Source organism: Pelobates fuscus, chromosome 6, assembly GCF_036172605.1.
Source record: "Pelobates fuscus isolate aPelFus1 chromosome 6, aPelFus1.pri, whole genome shotgun sequence".
Taxonomy (NCBI): domain Eukaryota; kingdom Metazoa; phylum Chordata; class Amphibia; order Anura; family Pelobatidae; genus Pelobates; species Pelobates fuscus.
The window spans coordinates 288,449,768-288,474,836 of NC_086322.1; the positions used below are offsets into that span (position 1 = coordinate 288,449,768).

General features: G+C 40.4%; 1 protein-coding gene across 5 annotated transcripts in view; it reads left to right on the top strand.

The window, feature by feature from the left end:
* KANSL1 (KAT8 regulatory NSL complex subunit 1) overlaps positions 1-25,069 on the top strand; it is a 74,707-nt gene that overhangs the window by 43,670 nt on the left and 5,968 nt on the right. For all 5 annotated transcript variants that reach the window (XM_063459387.1, XM_063459389.1, XM_063459388.1 and 2 more), the window contains 8 exons: positions 11,279-11,420; positions 12,852-12,962; positions 13,407-13,468; positions 17,983-18,157; positions 20,895-21,054; positions 21,307-21,468; positions 21,579-21,746; positions 21,843-21,973. In XM_063459387.1, the coding sequence (XP_063315457.1) occupies positions 11,279-11,420; positions 12,852-12,962; positions 13,407-13,468; positions 17,983-18,157; positions 20,895-21,054; positions 21,307-21,468; positions 21,579-21,746; positions 21,843-21,973 (1,111 nt within the window). The remainder of the gene's footprint in view (positions 1-11,278; positions 11,421-12,851; positions 12,963-13,406; positions 13,469-17,982; positions 18,158-20,894; positions 21,055-21,306; positions 21,469-21,578; positions 21,747-21,842; positions 21,974-25,069) is intronic.

The following is a 25,069-nucleotide window of genomic DNA, read 5'->3' on the forward strand; positions in this document are numbered from 1 at the left end:
CATGTAATTAGACTTCGGAAATTATCTCTACCGTAGCACAATAATATAATGTTTAAATGTGTAACATGACAGAATTTAATTTTTTTTTTCTATTAGTCACCTTTTAGGCCTGTAGTGTGTGTCTCTGTTGCTCAGCTAGTCACGCTATGTCAATGTCCCCGATGATCAGAATCCACGTGCTTGTTTATTTTTTTTTTTATTATTTTTTTTTAAACCTGTACTTTGGGGAAAAGAAAAAAAAATGCCTTGTGAATGAATTTCTGGCACTGTTTACTACGATAGTAGACTTTCGCTCTCCATTCTGCTTGTCACTGTGCGAACTACGTCTGTTTAGAATGTGTGTTCTTCATAAGATGTGACATTAAGTAACTGGCTGTGGAAAATCTGCTTCTGATAAATGTTCTATCCTCTGCTGGCATATTTATCAATCTGAATAATTTTTAATAATTCTTTGACAATGGATTTTTTTTTTCATTTTATTCATGCCGTTGGCCTTTTTGAATGCCAAGGAAATGGGTATCGTTGCTTTCATTAGTTGGCAGATCGACATAACATGCCATAGCGTGTCCCCTTATATAACCTTTTTTTTTCCCTTCCCTCCTGGCCCCACAATTACTCCATATGGTACAAAATGACATGGCTTTACAAGGAAACTTATCAACGTTTAATGTTTAAAGTTAATTACCTTTAAATTATTATTTTTTTATTTTTTAAATGTACGGTAACTTTTTTTTAACTAATTGCAGCAATTGGTCATGGTTGACAACGGAATAATCTGACCCCAAATTTCTGCTCAGCCAGATAAAAATTAAATTTTCTCAAATCAATCTACATAATAAACAAAAACAATAAAATAATAATCATTGTCTTTGATATTAAAGGGACACTGTAGTCACCAGAACAACTACATTGTTTATCCCATTGAAGTGTTCTAAAATCCTAATGTGTAGTTTCCTTATTTTACGACCTACATATTGCATACCACATTTACATTCCAATAAATAAATTACAATTTTTGTCTGGCAATTTATAAAATTCTTTATTTTAAAAACTTCTTTCGTGGCAGTACATGTAAATTATGTTGTTTTCTGTTTTGGGAATTTACACGTACTACACTGTCCACATTTGAAAAAACCTTTAGGCTTTTCTTTAAGAAAATGTCCTGAGGTTTCTGTTTTTTCAGAGGATTTGATACGCGGTAAAGCGCTAGGAGCTAAAATAGATTTAAAATTCTGAGTTTTTTTTTTATAAATGATCTGAGGTTTACTTGGTAAAATATTTGTTAAAAAATTATCCTGTTTTTAAATAGGCCAACATTTTCTAATAGTTTTCTCAACAAGATATGCCTTACTGTTATATCTAGTTAAAAAAGGAAATGCTGTAGTCTTTATTATCTTTCTTATGAACCTTTTTATTCTTTAAGAGTTTCACCCTATCTTTATTTTCTACCTGTTTCTCCGAATCTATCAACCATTTTGGAGGATAATGTCTTTTTTCAAATTTCTTATTTAATACTTTAACCTGTTCTTTAAAATCAATTTTGTTAGTGCAATTTCTGAGGAGTCTTGTCTGTTGTCCTTTCGGTATATTAAGCCAATTAGGATGGTGACAGAGTATTCTATAAAGCTATTGCCATCCGTTGGCTTAAAATATGTTTTGTTACAAACGACTCCTGATGACACAAAAAAAGAAAGGTCTAAAAAAAATTCATTTTCAGTATGAGTTTCAGCTGTAAACCGCAATCCATATGTGTTAATATTAATATATGATAAAAATTCTTCTAAAAGTGGCCTATCTCCCTCCCAGATAATAAGAACATCATCGATATATCTTCTCCAGAGCACCAGGTTCGCACTATATGGGTGGTTGTTCTAAATATTTTTGGCTTCCCAATCCGCTACAAATATATTCATGTAGCTGGGTGCGAACCTGGTGCCCATTGCTGTTCCACAGGTCTGAAGGTAATATATGCCTTCAAACCCCAAAAAATTGTGAAAAAGAATAAAACGAATGATGTTTAAAATCAAAGTGGCTTGTGCTTCGTGCATATTTGTGTCTTTTTCTAGAATTTCTCTAATGGCTCTGATGCCTTTTTCATGATCTATTGACGTATATAAAGATGCAACGTTCACCGTGGCCCAGATGTAATTATTTTCCGAAGTCAGGCCTTCTACATCTATAATAATTTGATTGGAATCCCTAATATATGAACGAGCCATTGGGACATCTATGTACTCTGAGACATTACTGGTCAAATGCCACTAATTATTGGCCTACCAGGGGGGTTAATAAGGGACTTATGGATTTTGGGTAAATAATAAAATATGGCAATTTTTGGAGATTTAATAAAAAGATATTCAAACTCATCCTTGGTAATAATATTTTTATTTTGACCTTCCATCAGCATTTTAAAAAGTAATTTTTTATATATTTCCATCGGATTAGATTTTAAAACGGTGTATGTATCTTTCATTTAAAATTCTAGATGCTTCTTTCATATAATCTTCACGTTTTAGAATAACTGTACCTCCTCCTTTATCCGCTTGTTTTATGCCTTCCTCTCGTCCTCCCTGGTAAAACAACACCTTTATTTACTTGCCTTATCCCAACGCTGATGTCCCTTGTCCAGGGTAGGCGTATCCCACCCCACCCCTTGATGAGCGGGGCTAATGCTTGGCAAATGCCATGCATGCATTAGACCTCCCCATAGGAAAGCATTGAATCAATTCTTTCCTATGGGGGAAAATCTGACACTGTAGTCCTGCAGAGTTTGAGGATGTCCAGCATTGCAGCCTTGGTGCTGCAATGTAAACATTGCAGCACCTTCTCTGGAACTGCAATGTTTTTTTACATTGCAGCACTAAGTGCAAAAGGGACACAGCGCCCAGACTACTTCAGTGAGCTAAAGTGGACTGGGTGCCTACAGTGTCCCTTTAAATGCATGTATGTTATTATGTTGGGGTACAGATAATAACAGTGATTTGGTAATAACATTTCAGGCAATGGAGTCTCCTTTTAAAAGTTTTGATTTTTGCAGTTGTAACTGGTGATGTAGATCCCAGGGAGAAGTGACCATTTCTCTTTAACCCCTTAAGGACCAAAGGTCTGGAATAAAAGGGAGTCTTGACATGTCACACATGTCATGTGTCCTTAAGGGGTTAAGGACACATGTTACTTGTCCTGATGCTCCCCAATCCCCCCTTCATCAAAATTGAAGATCTCTCCCAAATCTAATGCTTCCTCACAGGCAAGTATTGGGAGGCTAGTGTACATGCGCAGCAAATAGCTGTGCTGCCATTAGAGGAGTGTTAAAGGGACACTATAGTCACCTAAACAATTTTAACTTAATGAAGCAGTTTTAGTGTATAGAACATTCTTCTCAGGTTTCACTGCTCAGTTCACTGCCATTTAGGAGTTAAATCACTTTGTTTCTGTTTATGCATCCCTTGTCACACCTCCCCTAACTCTCTGACTGCATAAAGAAAAAAAATGGTTTCATTTTTCATCAGATGTAACTTACCTTAAATGATTTTATCTCCTGCTCTGTAAATTGAACTTTAATTACAAACAGGCGGCTCTTGCAGGGTCTAGCAAGCTATTAACATAGCAGGGGATAAGAAAATTAAACCGAACTTGCAATAAAGGAAGGATAAACATTAGATCTTACTTTACAGGAAGTGTTTATGGAAGGTTGTGCAAGTCACATGCAGAGAGGTGTGACAGGGGTGCATGAACAAAGTGATTTAACTCCTAAATGGCAGAGAATTGAGCAATGAGGCTGCACGGGCATGTTCTATACACCAAAACTGCTTCATTAAGCTAAAGTTGTTCAGGTGACTATAGTGTCCCTTCAGCTCTGCCGTGTAAACATGTGGGCTGAGATAAAGTGGTCTGTGTGACTTTAGGCTCCCTCTAAGAACTGGTGTCGGTCAGTGTCCTTTCAACATGCAGATCATATTTACAAACCTCATAATCCGCAGGGAAACTGTATCCCTGTGTTTTCAGTTGAAGCATTCGGCATCCCAACCCAAACTCACGCAGTTTCAGCATTTTTCTTTTTTTTCTTTTTTCATGAATGAAGCTATCTTTTCCTTCTGCCCCACAGCATAAGCATTATTTACTAGTCCGTGTAATACCGCATATACCGTGATATATTTCATCTCTCCTATTGAATCACTAAGGTTAATTACTGCTTGATTATAGTACCAGCTCTGCTGAGCCGTTGAAAGATTCACATTAGGCCGTGCTGGTTTTAGAGGCAGTGATTTTGAGCTCAGTACTGAAAATGCCTCCCAATCTCTGCCACTTCTTGTACGAGTCATTGCTCTGGTTAAAGTGACACTCAAAACAGTACATTTGTTTTAAACTTTGGGCCCACCCATAGTTCATCACGGTGGCAAGTCCCAAACGACGACATGGCACAAATGCCGGACCCTCTGCAGTGTATGGGGACGTCTCTCACAAGCATTACAATCAGAGCCACATTTTAAGATTTACTCTGGAGAAAAGCGTTGGCTGCTCACCATCTGTTACATACAGCCGCAAAGGGGCATTGAGGGGATTCACAACTGGGTAGTCTGTATTCATTTTGATTCAGAATCTGCCACCCTCCTTTCTCCTATGGAAGGGAGCGAGGGAAAAAAAATGTCCAATTATAATTCAGTCACCTGAAAATCAAAACAATATTTGCAGTCAGTGCATTCTTATATCCGTCTCACCAAGGTGTAAATGTAGTAGTAATTACCATTTGAGTATCACTAAGTAAGTATTTAAGACCATCACAGAACTTCATCATAAAAAATAAATATAACAAATGTCAGCAAAAGACCCATAAAAATGAGCCCACAGCTCTTTGCAATAAGTAAAACTCTCTTCAATGACAAAAATAAAAGATCTTAAATGTACGTTAAAGTCGCCAGAACCACTACAGCTTAAAGGGAAACTCCAGTGCCAGAAAAACGATCCGTTTTTCTGGCACTGGAGGGTCCCTCTCCCTCCCACCCACCAATCCCCGGTTACTGAAGGGGTGAAAACCCCTTCAGTCACTTACCTGGGACAGCGGCGATGTCCCTCGCCGCTGTCTCCGCCTCCGCGACGCTCCTCCTAATGATTACGTCGGCCGGTGGGCGAGACTAATCTCGCTCACCGGCCGAGGAGACCTAATGCGCATGCGCGGAAATGCCGCGCATGCGCATTACGTCTCCCCATAGGAAAGCATTGAAAAATCATTTCAATGCTTTCCTATGGGGTTTTGAGCGACGCTGGAGGTCCTCACACAGCGTGAGGACGTCCAGCGACGCTCTAGCACAGGAAACCTGTGCTAGAACCCAGGAAGTGACCTCTAGTGGCTGTCTAATAGACAGCCACTAGAGGTGGAGTTAACCCTGCAATGTAAATATTGCAGTTTATGAAAAACTGCAATAATTACACTTGCAGGGTTAAGGGTAGTGGGAGTTGGCACCCAGACCACTCCAATGAGCAGAAGTGGTCTGGGTGCCTGGAGTGTCCCTTTAATGTAGTGGTTCTAGTGTCTATAGCCTATCCCTGCAGGGTTTTCAGTGTTAACATTGCCTTTTCAGAGAAAAGGCAGTGATTACATTGTTGCCTAGTAACACTTCTATTGGCAGTCCCTCAGACGGCCACTAGAAGTGCTTTCTAGTCCAGCGCTGCACAGTGTGCAGCACCTACATTCAGCGTCTCAATGCTCTGCATCTTCGAGGAGGTACTGATTGGCACAACGTGGTGTATTCCCGCATGCACCATAGCCTCCCAATGCTTTCTTATGGAAATGCATTGGATTGACTGAGATCATAAAGATTTATTATCTCTGCCGTGGAGGTGGGGCCTGCTGCGGCGAGACTGCAGAGTAAAAACCGTACCTTTCCCATGTGAACAGATGCAGGCAGGTGGCTGAGTGAGGTAGGGGGTGGCCGACTCATTGAAAGCTAAGGTAGGGAGGCGGACGGCTGACCTGGAGAGGGAGGCAGCTGCCAGGTGACTAATGGAGAGCTGAGGGAGGGGCCGGCTGACTTTGTGCGGCTGTGAGGAAGGGAGCTGTAATCTCCCTGCTCTGCCCCCTCGCAATTTTTTCTCTCAGGTTTTTGTGGCCATGAACATGCCTTGGATTTTTAGAATTAAAGTACCAATATTGGGAGGGACGGATGGACAGACAGACACACACACACAGACTGACGCGCTCGGACACACACATTTTTTCCTACTCTCAATTGTTTTATTTTGATTTCAGTCCATCCCTTCCTTTGGGAGAGCTGGGTTGGATAGTTTCCCTGGGGTCCAGTGTGCTGGCTGTCTTCTTCTTGCTCTGCTCCCTCGTGTCCTGTTTAATGATGGCCGGGGCCAGAGTGATGTCATGTGTCGGCTCCCGGTATCACAGCACGTCACGTGAGTTAGAAGAGCAGGAAGGTTACAGCTTGCTGTCTCCAATGGACTGTTCCTATGATGGCCAGGCGCCAGCTCTCAGGCCTATCCCCTGCCCACCCCTGCCCCCTCTTAACAGGTGAAGGCGATGGTTTGCTCTAAATATCCAGCAAGGTGCGTGGCTATTTTACAAACCACGTGACTTAATGTAGTGAGCGTGTAGTAATTTTCGTGCAACTTTAACTGTAAACAAGTGAAACAAGAAACCCATATCCGACGTTTGATCTACGATAAAACATAGTTTCGTGTGGTTTTTGGTGTTTTGTTTTTTCTTGGTTTAGATATATAGTTCATTCGTGAGCACCGCCATTTACGTTTTATTAGATCTACAATAATTAAGGATTGAGTTTTGACTATTTAATTTTTTTTATTTATTTTTTCCTTTAACAAATTGCTGCAAGTAATGATTGTGTTTATGAATCCTCTTGGTAACAAAGTATAACGTGTCCTAGCTATTGGGTCACCATGCAGACAGTCTGTGTCCTGGTATTTCCAGTTTGAGATGGGGTTTGGAATGGCTTTTGAAATCCCCTCGGTGAGAACACACCTCCATTGTTCTCTGGTCTCCAGGTGAGATGGGCTAATGCCTTTTTTGTTGATTGGCAGCGAGTACATCACACACTGTTGGCCTAGGAGTATAAGCCCTTCTGTTATGAACCGTTCTGTCGATGATTGAGACTGAAATAAGCATTCCTTTGGCAACCGTGGAAGGCACAACCTTTTTTGCCCTATAGATTATGCTCCACATTCAATAGAGTAATCTGCAACCCAAAATCCTCTGACGATCTCCCTTTACCCACACATGGCTGTGTTTACTTACTTAAAGGGACGCTCCTAAAGCATTTCAGCAATTTTTTTATTTTTTTCATTTTACAAAATGTGTAGATTTCTGTAGAAATTTGCATTTTTTTAATTTTTTTTTTTTTAAAGTAACCTTGTTACACAGACAACCAGTCCTCTTACTCCCTGATTGTTTAGCTCGGTGGAGATGAACTCAAGAGGCAGCAATTGCCCCTTCCTTGCAAAGACTTCTCATTGAGCTGCATTGGGAAGTCTGTGATTGGACAGCCACAGAAAGTCTGGGCGGGGTTAGAAGGGGAGGGCTTGCAAAGTGCTGACCACAAGAGAACTGCAGCTTCTGCAAGTGGTTTATAGATATCCCCAATTAAAAAAAATAAAAAAGTATAAGTAAATGGATGCATATTTTTTATGTTGGGGGATACCTACTTAACTGTTTTGTTTTTTTTTTTTTTTGTTTTTTTTTAAATTATATGTATTCAGGTGATGGAGTTTACTTTTAGACCTTCAGCTTTTGGAAGTTGTTTTCAAATATACCTCCAATGAAGAAATGCATACTTAGATGCAAACATGTTTTCATTGGGCTATATATACACTAAACAGTGGTTTTATGTTACAGGATTGGGGCTGCAGTGTCCCTTTAAATCCACTTGGATCAGCTTACAATTTCCACTCGCCAATGAGGGGTGAGAGAGTAGCCATTCTGAGCCACATGTGCATTAATAAATGCAGAATCCGGTGCCCTCCGTTCCGACCTAGCTTTAATGTTTGTCCCGTTTATAAATGTTCATGCCTTGGCTCAAATAAGACCTGATGATCATTTGTTGCATCAGCCTTTCACAGTACCGACGTACCCTTATTGTGGCATATCATAGTCCAACTTTTTACTTCTCCCTGCTATTCATAGTTTTAACCCCTTCATAAACGAATTTAGGAAAATGTTTTATGATGGACCGGCCACTTTGTATTTCCTGAAGGGGTTAACCCAAAGTCAAGTTACCCATTGGTTGTCACATCATCTTTCCTGTTTCTGCCCTCCTGCTCGAATTTGGCAAATACTTAAAATGCTTAGACAATTACATTCATGTTAACTCACTTTTTAGTTTAAAGTTTAATTTGGCTTGTCCACATTGGTTTGCAGAGTTTATCCTGCTCACACCCTTTTTTTTTCTAGTTTTATATTATAAATTCCCTGTGACTGTGATGCGTTTCTTTTTATAAATCCTTTGCGGTTTGTTTCTTTTTACTCTGTGAGCACTTCATGCAATGACGGGCCTATTTATAAGAGATTTTATGTATAACCTTGGGTGGCCTGGGATGGTCTTGATAAGTTCCTGCGTCATCTCCTCTTCGCTTCTCTTGAGTTTCAAGGCTGTTCTAGCCCCCTATTGAGACATTATCAACATCTTTGTTATAGTTGGGAAGTAAACGGGGGTTGTATGGAAAATTCGGACTCGTATCTGTGTTGATTTTAAGAGATCTGTATTTTATTAACTGGATTATATAGTGCTAATCGGATAACTTGTCCATCAGATAATTTAAGAGCCAAAAGAAATGTAACTTTTTTTTTTCTCTCTCTCAAATGTATTATCTTTTTATTTGATTCTCCAATTTCTGCATTGTGCGTGCTTTCTAACCGTCATATTAAAAAAAAACAAAAAAAACGCTCCTACTGATCGGTACTAAATATAAAACATTAATAAGGAAATGTTGCTGTTTGGAACGTTGTTACTTTTTAATAGCTGTCCTTCGAGCTATAAATGATTTTTATCCTGCCACGTTTTACCTCGTTGACATTTTCTTGGGGGCTTATTACTGCTCGGCTGTGGTCAAGTGACACATTAGAACTAATGGGTTAAATAACTTTGTTGCCATAACAGCAGAGACCGTTTTGTCACATGTAACAAATGACCTTTTTTTTTTTGTATACAGGGGGAATGGCTGAGAGTTTACAGCAAATCGTGAGGTTTCTATAAATTTATTTGTGAGAGCAAGCCTACAGGCTCACGTGCATTTTCAAACCTCTTAATTATTGGAGTTAAAATAAAAAAAAAAATGAACAAGCCCACTTGCAAGACACAAATGGATTTTCAGTTTGTGTGCAAGAAATCTTACCCCTCCCACCCCCTCCCCCATGCACGAGAAACTGCAAGCTGTTATATTCGCACATGTCTATCTGTTTTACTTGGGGTAATGCTGTGCAGGGCTTATACGAAATGCACATCTGTGCGTGTTTACCTGATGGCTTCTCACCACTTCCTCTTGAGATACATGAGTGCTCTTTTTTTGTCTTAAAAAATTAAATAGTGTGTGTCTGTGTGTCTGTGTGTATGTGGAGTGCATCTCTTTATTTCTGTTATATATATATATTTATTTCTGTATATATTTTCAACGTGGGATTGCACCCAGGCTGAATTGAACTATACACATGAAAGGCTGAGTGCCAAGAAACACTGTTTGAATATGAATATATTCAATATATATATATATATTCTTCAGGAACTTGCAAATTAATTCTTGGTTGGGGGAGCCAAATCATCCAGGTTTTTTTTTTTTTTTTAATTGAATTTGACCCCGCTATACCAGCAACAGATCTGTTTTATAGCAGCGCAGTGTCTTAAAGGGACATGTTATTGGTGCAGGACACTCTGCGAGATTAGCGGGATGCAAGTAAGCAGTGAAAAATAGGGATATGGACATGGCTATGGTCCCTCCTATGGGGTCAAAAAACCTGCTGGTGTCAGGACTAGGTAAAGAAATGCCATAAGCAGCGAGTATACTATGACTTATCAGGAATGTGATTCACGGCGTATGAAGTGAAATATGGCGTATTTGCAATGCAGTAATGGCGTACGTCGTGAAATATTGCAAGCCTCTCTGTGAATCTCTTAGTTTTGTGTGTTTCTCCATCCGAGAGTTCTATATTCTTTTTATTTAAAAGGGAATTCTTCTCCCCATAGCTCTTATTCCCTCTAAACTAATAAATATGATGTAAATGAAAAACAGAAGGTTGACTTTGGGTTTTTAGTGACTTGTAATCCTTAGGCCTGCCTAGCACTTGGAATTTTGAGCCCTGTCTTTCTGTGCATTAAATATATTGTAAGCGAGGGGGTAAAAAGGGAACTGCCAGAAGACAGCGAGAAATAACTGTATCGCTGGTGGAACAGCAAAGATAATTTATCCTGAACTCTCAAAGCTACAGTCTCTACTACCTTACACTGTATTCATTATCCCTCTCTTTCTCTCTCTCTCTCCTTTTTTTTTTCTTTCACTTATTCTATAGTGACCAGTCTCGCTAGGGGTTACCCCGCGCTTAAGAGGTTAATAATTACATTACCTTTCTTTACTATTTTATGGTCTTTAAAAACATTGTAATCCCAGCCCAGCTCCCTACAATCCTTATTCCATATAAATAATAGCAACCGCTTAATGTAGAACATTGTCCGCTATAACGTTAAAAGTCCGTGTGTACTCTGGGTGTGACCCTAAAGAACAGTGATGATTACAGTTGGCAATGCTTATTTTCTGTGGCTCACCAGTGAATGCTGACTGGTGATCGTGGCATTGCCAAAAAAGCAGGCTGTGTGATATCGCGTGCCCTGAATTTGTAACTTCTCCTAGATCGCAAGCTTGTTTGAACATGGCACCGTTCACCTCTTGTATCTGTCAGCATTATTTTGTCAATTGTTGTCTGCCCTATAGGCCCACTGTATAATGGTACAGCTCTTCAGAACACACTGGCTCTATAAAAAAAAAAAAAAATAAAAAAAAATAATGGCTCTAATGTAAGATTTTCTGTCTGCTTTTAGATAAACGTAAACCAGTTTGGGTCGAAAGAAATGCCCACAGTGTATCTTAAAGAGCGCATTTTAAAGTGTTTTTTTTTTTTTTTTTTTTTTTTAAATTTCTCCTCAACATTTTATAGATAATTCTTAAATGCAGCTTTCTGATTTTATAAAAATAAAAAAAGCATGTATCTCCTCCACTTGGTAAGATTTAGTGGTAAAATGGCTGACTGGTATTTTGGCCACTGTTGTTGCAGGAAGCGTCGCTGCGCATGGAGCTGGGCTCAGGAACGGGCGGATGTCGTGAGCCGATGGAACTGGTTGCAGGCTCATGTATCGGACTTGGAATACCGAATCCGCCAACACACAGACTTCTATCGACAGCTGAGAGCTGGCAAGGTAAGGTGTCTGATTGTTCAAGCTCTAGCGTATGTCTGTTTTTCAAGGGAAATATTTTGCATTTGTGAGGCAATGGCAGAAACTTCCCCTTGGTTTCCATAGCGATTGCTCCCAAATTAGCACACTGTCCCAGTTTTACCTTGATCTGACAGATTATGCAGTGTGGTCTCCCGACTGCCACCGCACTTTTTTTGGCACATGTCTATTTTTAACCTTTATCAATACATTTCTTTCTCTTGCATGAAGTGTGTGCTTGTCTACCCATGTTGGCAAGAAAAAATAAAATGTATAGATATACATTACGACAAACCTTGTATTTGCATTTTTTTTTTTTTTTTTTTTTAAAGTAATTAAAATTCTCTATGGGGCAAATAAAAAAAAAAGCACAATCACAGGAAACGTGACCTGAAGTAAACATGATTTATGTTTTAAAATATGACCCCTAAACTACACTTTTTTTTTTGGCTAATATTTCCATTACGAACACTTTTTACAGATGTAATAACCCAATATAAGGATGAAAAACTAAATTTAATTTTTTTTAAATAAAAGTAAATTACTGCACCCAAAGAACCATAGGGCTAGGCTAGTTAACTTAGCAAAGAGATTTCTCATAAGTTCTAATAATGCTCCCACAGCCATGCTTTAAAAGGGAAAAACTGCCGCGTTACAAAGTGTGCATATATAAACAAACGGTGATCTGATAAAGAAATTGCAGGTAAAGGGCTTTGATAGTATACAATCTTTCATGTAGTAAAAGAAACCAAACATGCTCACAAGAGGTGCTTATGTACCAGTGCTATATAATCAGAGTGTAGCGGCCCACGCCAACAGAACTAATGTTTGTTGTGCTATTTTCGCCCCTCTTCATGATTGCCCACTTGGGGACCCTCTGCTGTATGTGAATCATTGAAGGGAGGAGTTCACCTCTCAAAACGTGTCGAATAAGATGGAAGAGCTCTTGACCGCGGGCGTCAATTGAAGAAGCAATACTGATCGGTATACAGCTAGGGACCCGGAGCCAAAAGGAGTTAGAATAACCTTTTAATATGTATACTCCAAATATTTGCGCTGGTTTCGCGGTCCGCTACATTCGGATTATATAGTGCTTGAGCATAATCACCTCTTTTTGTTCACTACACTTTTTCTTTTTAACTTTACAATAAAGGTAGGGCTCAACATTCGCACTAGCCATTGGCAAGTTAAAATGTAACCCTGGTGGGTAAAAATTCACCCCTTGCACTGGCAAGAAAATTTTAAGGCTTGGCTAATGGCATAGGACTTACAAATGTTAAAGGTATTACGCCTTTGGCCTCCTTTGCACATTCTTGTTCAGCTCACAGAAGATAAGATGTTTATAAATATACCCCGGAGTGTGCCGATTTGTTTTTCATTCTATTATAAACTTAATGTCCATTTCTTTATTTCCAGGGGCAAGTTGTCCTCGGGGAGTCTACTTCTGGGGGTAGTTCTTCGGGAAATGATTTGCACCTTTTCCCTTCCGATAAAAGAACATCAGTGGTGTTGGATACGGAGAGACAGGTGAGAACGTGGAGTGCCGAGTGCACGGCATGGCAAGGAAATGGGCTGATCTACTGAGAAGAGAGAATATCTAAACTGACTGTGTGATTCTACATTTGCCTTGGCATAGTCCTCATTCTGATATCAACCACTACAAATAATAATTATGTGAAAAATATACCCAGCTCCAGCAATGCATTTTACTTATCCCTCACCCATCCCATCTGTCCTATAAATTAGAGCACAGCAGTTATTCCAGGTGCCCGTGACATCTCTCTGCGAGTTTTGGCGGCTCATTGTAAGGCCCATACATAGTGACTGCAGCTCCCCCTGCTGTCTACATGCGCAGCTGCACTTGTCACGTAAGCACTATTTCTTTCAATGGAGCTGGCCTCGTGTAGTTTTTCATCTTGAGTTGGTCATTGTAATGGAAGGATTTTTCTGACAGTTTCTGTATCCTTGCAGGGTGATCCAGGCTCTGGGGAATCGAAATCACTGCAGAGGCCTCTTAATGGAGTAGTTAATATGTAAGTATAAAGTACAGAAAGCAGATTGGTCTGTGTCACGTGAAACAGATGCTATTGCCATCCCAGACGGGGGATGAAGTCTGTTTTTTCTATGCCCTTGTTGGTAGGATAACGGGTTACCGGTATAGTGGGTTTGATTTAAATCCCTAGTTAGTAAGACTCTATTTAAATCCAGATTTTTTTTATTTATTTATTTTTTTTTACTATTATTTTTTTATAATGTTTTGTTCTTGCAGGTTGATTATAATTTTTATATTTTCGTCCAGATGAAGATTCCTTATTTAGAATGATACATTTTCAGGTTGTTGTAACCGCTGCATGAGAACTGATATTGTTGCATACCATTAAATATGCGTAGATAATGGTGGAATTATTGCAGTGTGAACTATCTCCAGTTTAAAAATCATCATTGGGGGCGTAGCCAGCTGTGAACCTGAACAGACGTGCTGGTGGAGAGCTCCGACCTCCACCACTCTAAATCGACTAAAATACCACGAAGAAAAGAGAAAAAAAGAACATAAAACTTTACCCACTGCGACCCTAACCCTCCCGGGTCAGCTATGGGACGCAAAAATAGAAGAACGGCGCATGCAGAGTGCTCTAACTTGCCAGACATCCGATGGTCATTTGACAGGCCGCAACAACAGGCCCGACCCAAGATGGCGCTGGAAGAACCACAAGGTTCCAGCGAGTCGGAGGAATTCCACGATGAAGGGAGATCCGCGGGGTCGCAGACCACGAGTGGGGTACACCGAAAGGCCGACTCAGACACCTCGCCCTCCACTAAATGAGACATCAAAAGGCTCCTACTGGACTTACGAGCAGTCTGGAAGGCAGATCTGGCGGCTGTACAAGTCGAGATGGGAAGCATCACGACGAATCGAGGAGGTGGAAACCTGAGAGGAAGACAGGGATGGGCGGCTCGAAGCCACAAGCTCCCAAGTCGAAGCTCTCTCGCAACAGGTGCAGAGGCTTACACGCACTGTGGGCTCCCTGGAGACGCGACACCGCAAACGGTATATACGCATTCGCGGTGCACCAGAGAGGGTGGACCCGGAGGCCTTGCTAAAATACGTAAATAAAGCGGCAGAAGCACTGGGCATAACAGGAGAAAACGGAGAACCATCACTGGTCTCAGCGTTCAGAATCCGGAAGGCCCCAACGGCACCTGTAGATGCTCCCAGGGACATAATTGCAATCACCCGAGATGTGTCATTCAAAGGGGCGATACTAACCCAAGCCAGGAAACAACCCACTGTCCAAGTAGAAAACCACCATATTAGGATATTCGCCGACTTACCATTCTCGGTTTTACTAGAGCGACGCAAGCTGCAGGTTGTTACCAGGCAACTGAGAGAAAATGGTGTAAGATACAGATGGGGAGTATCCGGAACCCTGGTGGTGACCCGCGGAGATGAAGTGCTCAACGTATCGGCGGGAGAGGACCCTACAACATTCTTGGCTGCAGTGAAGCTCCCAGACACCCAACTAGGGGCCTCGGACACACAGGGGGCTCCAACAGAGTGGGTAACCCCAAGGACACGCGAACAACAACCCAAACCTAAGGGAGGCCAGCAACCGCTTCGCCCACAGAACCCTCCATAGGACTCCAGACGACAAACCGTGAGCCCCACAGGGGAAGACCTGAGCTCTCCATAGAGCGCAATTAGTACTTTCTCCTGCTTTCATAATTGCTGTTTAGACCCAAGACAGGGACCAGAACTCCCCATAACCCACCATGCAGTACTGAAAGTACCACTGAACACTTGCTTGAACTGCAACAAATAACTACAGCCTACTCCCATTTATATTACAGCTTAGCCCCTCGGCTCTTATAATATCACATCACTTGCCGGCACCGCAGATGGGTTAAGCACGTATTCCCCACTGTGATAATTTAACACTACAAATTCTGCATCAAGACTTACCTGTTGGTGCTGAGCTGGGATGAACGTTTAGGGATCATTTAATTTGTACTTTATGGCTATAATTTCTACTTTCATGGTCTATATACTATGGGCAGGCTCTGAAGAGTTCGCACTAAAATATTCACTCTTGTCATACAACATGCATCACATGCAGTATAGTACATAGAGGTTAAAGTCAATCTTCACAGCAATGTGAGTTTAAAACTGCTCACCCAGACCTGGCACGAAGCAGCCCATGCAGGCCCGCAGAGCAGGTAACTATAGATTTCACTACTAGAGATGAAATCTCCTAGACACCTCTTACGGTTAGCTTTGCTTTGCTGTAAATAAGCTTGTTTTGCAATATCACTTCAGAGATCAATGCACTGCCAGCAGCTAGGTCTATAGCGATGTGTCTGTGATCCCCAGGTGGAAGCAGGCCAATGGCCCTCATCAGATAGCCGCATGTATCCATTAGTGTCCACACATAGGCCATGATTAGGTCATAGCTGCCCGTCTCTACAACATCTATTATTCTTACCTTTTACATATTTGGATGAGCTGGTAGCAATATAATTTGTTGTACATTCAGGTATGATTGCTTAAAACGTTTAAATTTTGTATTATCACAAAAACCCAGAGAGGCTGTATATGTCAGTGCCAAATACCGCGTGCATACCAAATGACTAGCTTTTCTCATCTTTGTATAGCTATTATTTAGCCTCCGATAGTAAAATAGATCGGGAAGAAGGGGCTCATTATTATGTCAACTATATTGCCCACCCTGGCTATTGTTCAACTTGACTTAAGTTTACAACTGTGCAATTACTGCGTACACCATGTCAAAGCTATGTCTAACAAGCATCTTATTTTATGTTTTAACTTTATCTGACACGTAAAACATGTTTGTTTTCCTTCTCCTTGTTAAAATGTGCACGGTTCAGTACGGACCGCTTTGGGTCCGCTTAAACTGCCAGCAAGTTAACCCAAATAATCAAAAACCCCAAGTGGCTGATGGCCTAATACACCAAACTGCTCATCCTAAGTCCAGCTTACCAGCGGGCAAGACATACTACCTGAATTAACCCTAAGCCCTCATGAGCAGAAAGTGAGTTAAATGGCAATGTACACCTTAAGCCCGCTAGAGCCGCTAAACTGAGAAGGCAAACCGATACCCTCGAACCCAAACGGAACGCCAAAGAGCTAAAGCACACTGCACACCCCAAGTCCGCACAAGCGGCTGGTGTAATATACAGATATGTGTTATTACTGTTTCCTCCCCGTACTTGTCACTGAATGCACGAGAGAAGCTAACATGTCCAACTAAGAGAGACTCCTATTTATTATTAATTACTGTATTGTTTGATTTGTATTACTTTTACTACTTTTATCTTCTTGTAATGAATGTTTGTAAGCTACCATCAAAACCGGTGGGCATTTTCCCACCACAAAAATAAAGAATTGGGAAAAAAAAAAAAAAGTCGAACATTCTTCTATTTGGAGAACAGTTTAACAATTTAAATTTAGTTTAAGTAAAATACTAAGCGAGTTAATAATGTATTTGCTTAATCATCAATCATCAATGTTTAACTGAGGCAAAATATCTTAAAAAAACAAGCAAACCATAAATTGCAATGGTTTGCTTCCTTAACTGGGTACTCGCCCCGGGCCAAGCCTTCTCTGCTACCGGGTGATACGAATCTGTAACAACCTTTTCCGGGCTGGCTAACAACCTACAAGTGCCGCTGCTGGAGGCGGAGTTACACCCCTGACCGCAATATAAAATATCTTTGTATGTGTGCAGAATTTCATGTCAAAATCTTCACATTCAGGCTCCCAACACCATCTGAAGTGGCCATGGTGTTTGGAGTAGCTTTTTAAGGAAAGCTGCTCATTGTGTGCACATAGATTTACAGAATGACCATGGGATTAAGGTCGTTTTCTGAACTTCATATGTTTATCATAGAATATTTTTGCTGTGGAAGAAAAAGTGCATGTGATCTCCGCAGACAAGTTCAATTAACTTGGATCAATGGAATTAATTTACAAAAATGAAAAAGTTTGCATGAATATACAGCCTCTCGTTACATAACCAATTGCTTTATTTATTTATTCATCCCAAAGCATTTTATTAAAAGAAATCCAATTCAAAACTAAAACACATTATCTCAATAAAAAATTAGATTTCAATTTTTGTTTTCCTTTTTTCCATCAATCATTGTTTTTCATATAATCTAGTGGGTACAGTGACACATGGCCACTTCTTGGCCACTTCTGCTGATAGTGTATAGTATTTGTCCGTTTTTTTTGGAATGGACAAGTAAATTGTAAATCAGGCCAAAATGGTAAAAGTGAAAACATTCTCCAGTTTGCGCAGTGCCCCACCTACCCCAGCCTAAAATGTGCAGTTTTTGTCAAATCTTTACCTTTTTTTTATGCTCTAAATTTTACAGTGATAAAAAATACTTTTAAAAAAAAAAACTTCATATTGGCTGCTGCAGATTTTCAATATAATTTATCCATTCTATGATTTTTGATATTTGGCAATGCAGTTCACTTCTCTTTTCTGTGGCTAACATGTGCCTTTGGTGTCTTGTTTATTGCCAGGATCCCCCCTGGATCTTCAAACAGGTGTAGCTCAGAAAATCAAGATGAACCCCTCAACAAGCCCCAACCCTCCACTCCAGATGGGAGCTGTGTGTGCGCCAGAGCAAGACCGCTTCAGTCCTGCAAGAGGAGGAGGGTAGTCAGACCAGAGCGACTATTACCCCTCCACAGAAAGGTAAGACCGCTCCAAAACACTGGTCCTAAAGACCAGGTTATTTTAATTGGCTACTCATCGCTATCGAGAGATGGAATTTTTGCATTTTAACTAAACCACAAATATCCCCTTTAACCCCTTAAGGACCAAACTTCTGGAATAAAAGGGAATCATGACGTGTCAGACATGTCATGTGTCCTTAAGGGGTTAATCTCTGATGGGCAACATTATATTGGTGTCTACAGTGGGCAAATTGCTGAAAAATTAGGTTTAAAAGCGTTTTTTTCAAAATCATTTATTTAAAGGGACACTACAAGCACCATAACATTGAAGCTCATTGTACCAATTACAGGGAAAAAAAATATTTAATAATCACCTTAAAGGGTTTTATGCAAATTTGGGAGGTCTTGCTTTACCTACAGCTTGGCCCCACGCTAATGGTGGTTTTTAAATATGAACTATTCTTCTTTGGACTTCAACTATAGGCTGAGAATGATGAGAGGCAACCAAGTTCCTTTATAAAAATGTACGTGACGTGAAATGTTCTTGCCAGTCTTGGTGGTATTTGCTACTAAGTAACCGTAGGAGTGAGAGCGATTACAAGTATCGGGCAAGAAGACTTTGTGATGTTCGATCGTTTTTTGGATTTCCAAAGAAAATGTGTCCAAAAGAATAGCTCAAAGGAATTTTCTTTCATCAGATATCAATAGCTGTCTTGGTTTTGAACCTTTTATTTTGCTCAGAGGTAAACACATGTTCAGGAACACTGTGTAGGCCGTTATATTAAATACAAATTGAGGTGGCAGCTATTTCACCGTCTGCTTCTTTTGCTGGAGATCCAGGATGATTAAAATACTCTTCCACCTATGTGCGGCCCAGTCTTTCGTAGATGAGAAACGGCACGCTCTGTAGACTATTAAACGGACACTCCCAGCATAACCATTTATTCTCATTGGCTTCTCAATTAATTTGTGTACCTGAAGCAATTTCCATTCCAATTCTTTGCATCCCACTGCTGTCCCTTTAAAGCTTGTATGGTATGTGCATTCTACCTCTGACCGGCACTTTCATGGTCTGTTTAAAAAGCTCTGCTTATCTATAAGTATATCAGTGGAGCTATTTATCAATCTGATAGAAACTAGGCACACTATTTCACTCACTACCTCCATGTGATGAGTCGTGTAGTCCACAGTCTTGTTGGGTAGAAGTTCATAGAAAGTGCTTGCGTTGAAAACAATAGGATATTTAGATTTCTCAGCTAATTCCTGGTCTGAGTGCTCAACTGGTGATTTACAACATACGCAGGAATTGCCATCTCTGTATAAAAGCATTGCCTCAATGTTTTCCTGTGGGGCTTGTGTGGACGCGGAACGTCCTTATGCAAAGCGTGCATACATCCAGGGTTGTATCCCCGAGTAAAACTGCAAGAAGCGCCTCTAGTGGCCTCTGGTCGCTGTCTGGTAGTCTGCCACTAGGGGCAGTATTAACACTGTTTTACATTGCAGAATTAAGAAAACAAATATACAAAGTTGTTTCTTAAAACCATTATTAACCCCTTAAGGACCAAACTTCTGGAATAAAAGGGAATCATGACATGTCATGTGTCCTTAAGGGGTTAAGGACATTAAATCTTTAACTGATAGTGTAGCACACTGCAAAACTGAACAAACGTTTTGTATTGTATTGTTTTTTGTTTTTTTTGTTTTTTTTTATTAATTTGTTTTCCTCCCTCTTTCTTCTCTTCCAATTACTATTAAATTTTGTGGCTTCGGTTATATTGCAGATGGACATATGACATTTTGTTGCTGCCCCCAACCCATATTCTGTCATTTGCTTTATTGCAGCATTTAGCTCCTTTCTGTAAGACCTTAATTAGTCCGTGGTCTTCCCTGGGGACTAAAAGCCAGGCGTTCTCTTGTTTACCATAATGCGGTAAATCTCAGTCTCTGAGGATGAGACCTTTGTTTCTTCTTGCAGTCGCTTTCTGGTGATTAGTGGCCCCTTTAAATTATTGACCATCAATCTCTGACCCATTACAAATGTAAAAATTAGAATTCTAAACAACTTCACTGTCCACAAAACAAATGAATGGCATGGTCCATTATTTAGGTAGGGATACATACCTATATGTTTTTGCTTACAGAATTGCCTGTCAAACAGATTAGGTATACTCTCCTAAGATTGTGTCTATGATTAGATTATCTGGTAGTACACTGCATGCCATACTGCAGCAATCAATGTCTTTTTATAAAATATTAATTTCCCACTTAGTTGAGGTTAGTTTTGTTTTTTGAACTCCAGGTTTACACCACTAAATTAGATTAAACCAGGCATGTTCAGAGTTCAAATAAAAATAAATTTAAAAAAATCCTTTTAGTTTGCATGAAGTCCATCTAAGCTGTGTAGTTTCCAAATAATAATGAGTTAACGAGAGAGGGATAGCATTAGAAAGTTTGAGAGAACAACAACAAGCCCATGAAGTGGGTGTTGCGGAGGTATGCGTGAGTAGGTGGTGTTGCAGCAGGTTCTATGATGGATTGATGAGTAAGATGTGTTGCAGTAGGTTTTCGTAAAGTTGCACGGAAGCCATGGTGATCTAGCGAGATTGCCAGATTGCAGTAACTAAGGATTAATTTTTCATGGTGAAATAAGTAGTAGGGCACGAAAGTGTTAAAACCAGTTCTTGTGCCAGATCTTGGATCTAAGTGTTGTCTTGAGATCGCACCAAATGTCATGTAACCTCTTCTTCTCTCCCCAGGCTCAACACAGTGTTCCCAGATTGTGCGAGGTCTCCCAATCGTGCATTATGTGTGCCAGTTTTGCAGGACCCGCTCCCATATTCCCATACAGTGACCCACCGTGTGAACGACTGGCCGTGTTGGACCCAGCTATTCATCCTGTCCTATCCTTCCCAGACGGTGAGTTCCATTTAGAATTTTATGTTTCTTACAGTTCCATAATGTTACTTGTGGAATGCATTTATTCACTAATGCGACCCTTTGAGTCTTTTCCACAACAGGGCAGATTATTGTAGGTGTTTTATTCGTATGGTGTACGCTGCTTGATAGATGTTCTGTAGTCTCTTTAATGCAGTGTGGAACTAGTGTAGATGAAAATCAGTTTGCAGCTTTGAATGTGCTCTTTGATGTTACTTTTTGCTCTCTCCGTAGACATCCCAGCAAGTCTACGACACCTCTCACTTCTACGTTCTCATGACAAAGTGGAAAAGGCTAAAGCTATGAAAAAGCTGAAACATCGCCTTCCAAACCAGCTCAACCCCACTCATGATATTACCCGTGGGGAACGTGTAACTGGGACCCTTTATCCACACCGTGAGTTTCAAATCTTCTGTTTCCATTTGTTCGTTAACAAATTTTGTCCTCCATCAACATGTCGTCTGTGTACATTTCTCATCATGTAATCTTCATCCTTGCAAACACAGGGCTCACTCTCCAGCGGCCTTCCCCGGAGATGCCACCAAAACAGCATTTGGAATCATCTCTTCGTACCTTGAAGTGTGAAAAGCTTTTTGGCTCTCGGCCTGATCGTTCCAGCTCAATCACCACACCCCACAGCAAGAAGCGTCCTTTTGGGCATTTAGAGAGAAATGGTAAGATTAAACTGCATTGATGGAATGTCAATTCGAATGCGACAAGGTTGATTCTCCGATTTAGATACTCATATCTCTGTTTAAACCTCTGTTTAGGAAGACACGTTGACTCTTCAGTGCCCAGTCCATCATCAGATGTCGGCCTCCCTACCTTGCAGCCGCCTCTCACGCGCCAGCTATCTGCTCCTACTGAAGGCTCCCTTGGGACCCCATCGCAGGCCCTTGCGGTGCGTGTATGCATTTGAATTGTGTTATGTTGTTGTACCATCAGTTTGCATGAAATGTTATTGCACAGTGCTGCTTGAGTTATAAGTGGTAATTTAACTGTTAGGCCCCAACTTTTTTTTTTTTTCTTGTCCACTACTTAGAAACATTGTTTTTCATGTTTTAAAAAGTCAATATTTTTTTTTTTCTTAAAACAATAATATATAATAAAAATAATACAATCCATTAAATATGATCAATAATATAGAACAAAAAGGAACAATCCAAAAACAATAACCACTGCAGCCTGGTGTAGTTGTTATGGTGCCAAGAGTGTCCTAATTGTCGAACCAATTTAGAACAAAAGCCTGTCTGGGTCCTGTGGCGCCCACTGTGTCCTGCTGAATATTTTCCCAAAGCAAGTCTGAGACTGCTTTGCTGAGACTCTCAATAAGATTGGATCTGCTTGACTCACTAGAGCGGACCATTTTCTACTGCAAGAAGAATGCAACAGCCATTTAAGATGTCAAACTGTTTTAAAATGGTACACCAGATTACTCTGTGTGGGTGCTGGGCTGTGGTGATTTATGGTGCTTGGATTGTTCCTTAAAGGAACACTGTAGAGTCAGTAACACAAACATGTATTCCCGATCCTATAGTTTTAAAAACACCATCTCGCCCCACTGACCCCACCTTGCTTCTCTAAATATTGTAAAATCGTATTTGTATTCAAGTCAACCGCTGCTGGCTCTACCCCTGCCTGCCTCTGACCTTCCTGCTGTCTGCTGACATCACCAGAAGTGGTGTTCTGAGCCAATCACAATGCTTTCCCATAGGATTGGCTGAGACTGCCAAGAATGCAGATCAGGGGCAGAGGCATTCCTGGCCAATCAGCAACTCCTCATAGAGATGAATTGAATCAATGAATCTCTATGAGGAAAGTTCAGTGTCTGCATGCAGAGGGAGGAGACACTGAATGGCAGTCACACAGTGTAGCAATGCCCCAGGAAGCACCTCTAGCAGCCATCTGAGGAGTGGCCAGTGGTGTTATCACTAGGCTGTAATGTAAACCCTGCATTTTCTCTGAATAAACAGTGTTTACAACTTATTGCATTTGTTCTGGTGAGTAGAATCACCCCGTCAGGCTTTTTGCTGTAGTTTTTCTGGTGTCTATAGTGTCCCTTTAAACATATCTTCCTTATTTTTTTCCTGCGAAGCATAGACAACCTTTTCTTTATCACTGTATGGATTTGCATGATACATTGTCTTATCAACCTGGATGTGGCCGGAAAAGTTTTTACCAACTGCACACAGTGAGATGGGGACTCACTCACTCCTTATATTAAGCCGGGGTCAGTCACTTTTTTTTAGTTTCGGTTTCCAGCAAGTGACTAATGAAAAGGCTGTTTAAATTTCGGCATGTACTATCAGCCCCCAACAGTGTTCTCCTGCATAGCTGGTTACTTCCTCATGATGTTATCACCATGACAAAACCTCCAGGAATATCACAAAACAGGAAAGAGGGAGACTTGACTGTGTGCCACTAGATTGCGATTCATCTGCCCAGCATGTGTCCTTTTTATTTGATTACATTTCTGCCTCCTCCTGTGTTAAGGGCACGTTGGGTAAAGGAGACTATTTTATAACTGTTTTTGGGGGAGGGGGGGGGAGGGGGTGATTTAACTGGAAGTCCAGTAGTGATTCCAGAGTTTTGGGAAGCTGTTTTTGTTTGGTGTTACATATCGATTTTAACCCCCTTCTGGACAGATAAAGTGCCAAGTCTGCCTTTTTAAGTCTTTGCCGATAGTCTACTCCTGAAAGGGTTACAACATGAGCAGTTGTTGCCAGTTTTCGTTTTAATTCATGCTGCGTTTTTATGAAAAGGTGAAAGTGTCCTGAAAATTCCATTGAGGTTTACTTGTGCACGATGTGTGTTGCTGATTAGTGATTGGATGTAAAGTAAAAGATCGCCTAAGGCTTCACTCAACTCAGGCCTCTTGGGTCTTCAGGATTTAAAAAAAAATGTTTTGGCATGTGTGCACTTTATCTTCGATCAGTCTTTAGGCATTCTAATCATCATGAGAATTGTAGTCCACAATCACGTTCGAGTTAACCATAACAGACTATGTAGTATGAGAGACGGGGTAACAATATACGTAAATATGGAAATATCCATACATCAAAATTTGGCTTTTTGTGTGTGTATGTTTTTTTGTTTTCTCTCTGGCCCTATCTGAATATCTAAAGAAAAAAAACAATGTGAAGGTTATGTATTCCATGATAATTCTCTGGGATGGAACTTGCTCAGTCATGATGAAAAACTGTTTTTTGAAACTAATCCAAGACAACAATACGATAAGTTAAACCTCTGATGCAATCCTTCGTAATTTATTATGAGGTTTTTCGTTCTAGTAATGGCTTTTACAGCCCCCTCTAGTGGCTAAATTTCATAATATATTGGTCTTACAGATTCAAATGCAGATTGGAGTCAATAGATCCTACAAGGAACTTTCCCAATCAAAAAATATTAACATGATCTAAAATTGACATGATTATTGGAACACAAACCACATGTACAGTTGTGATGTTTTGTTTAAAAAAAAAAAAAAAAAAAAAAATCCAGGTGCAATACTTTTCCTGATTAAAATACCTGTTTAAATTGCCCCAAAGCTGACACTACTTTAATTCTACCAGCTTGTTCTCTCATTAATGTGGAAGTGGTAGAACACGTTCCTGTTCTATACCTACAAAAAGTTAAAAGTCGAGAGCTGTTTTGCCCAGTGCACCTGTAACATATTTTTGTTCCTTGAAATCGATGGGAGGAGAATTAGATGAGTGAATAGAGGTCACATTTGGCTCGACACTTCGTTTAAAAGAAAGATGAACCTTCTAGATTTGTCTTGTTTTTATTTATTTATTTATTATTTTTTATAGACACACAATAGTCCCCAGATTTGAGAAAAGGCAGCGTTTACATTACTAGGAACACGTCTATTGGCCATTCCTCAGACGGCCAGTAGAGGTGCTTCTTGGGTCACAGCCGTTGATCTAATGAGATGCTGATTGGCCAGGGTGGTTTTTAGCCCCACCACCTTGGCTTTTTTTTATAACAATATGGG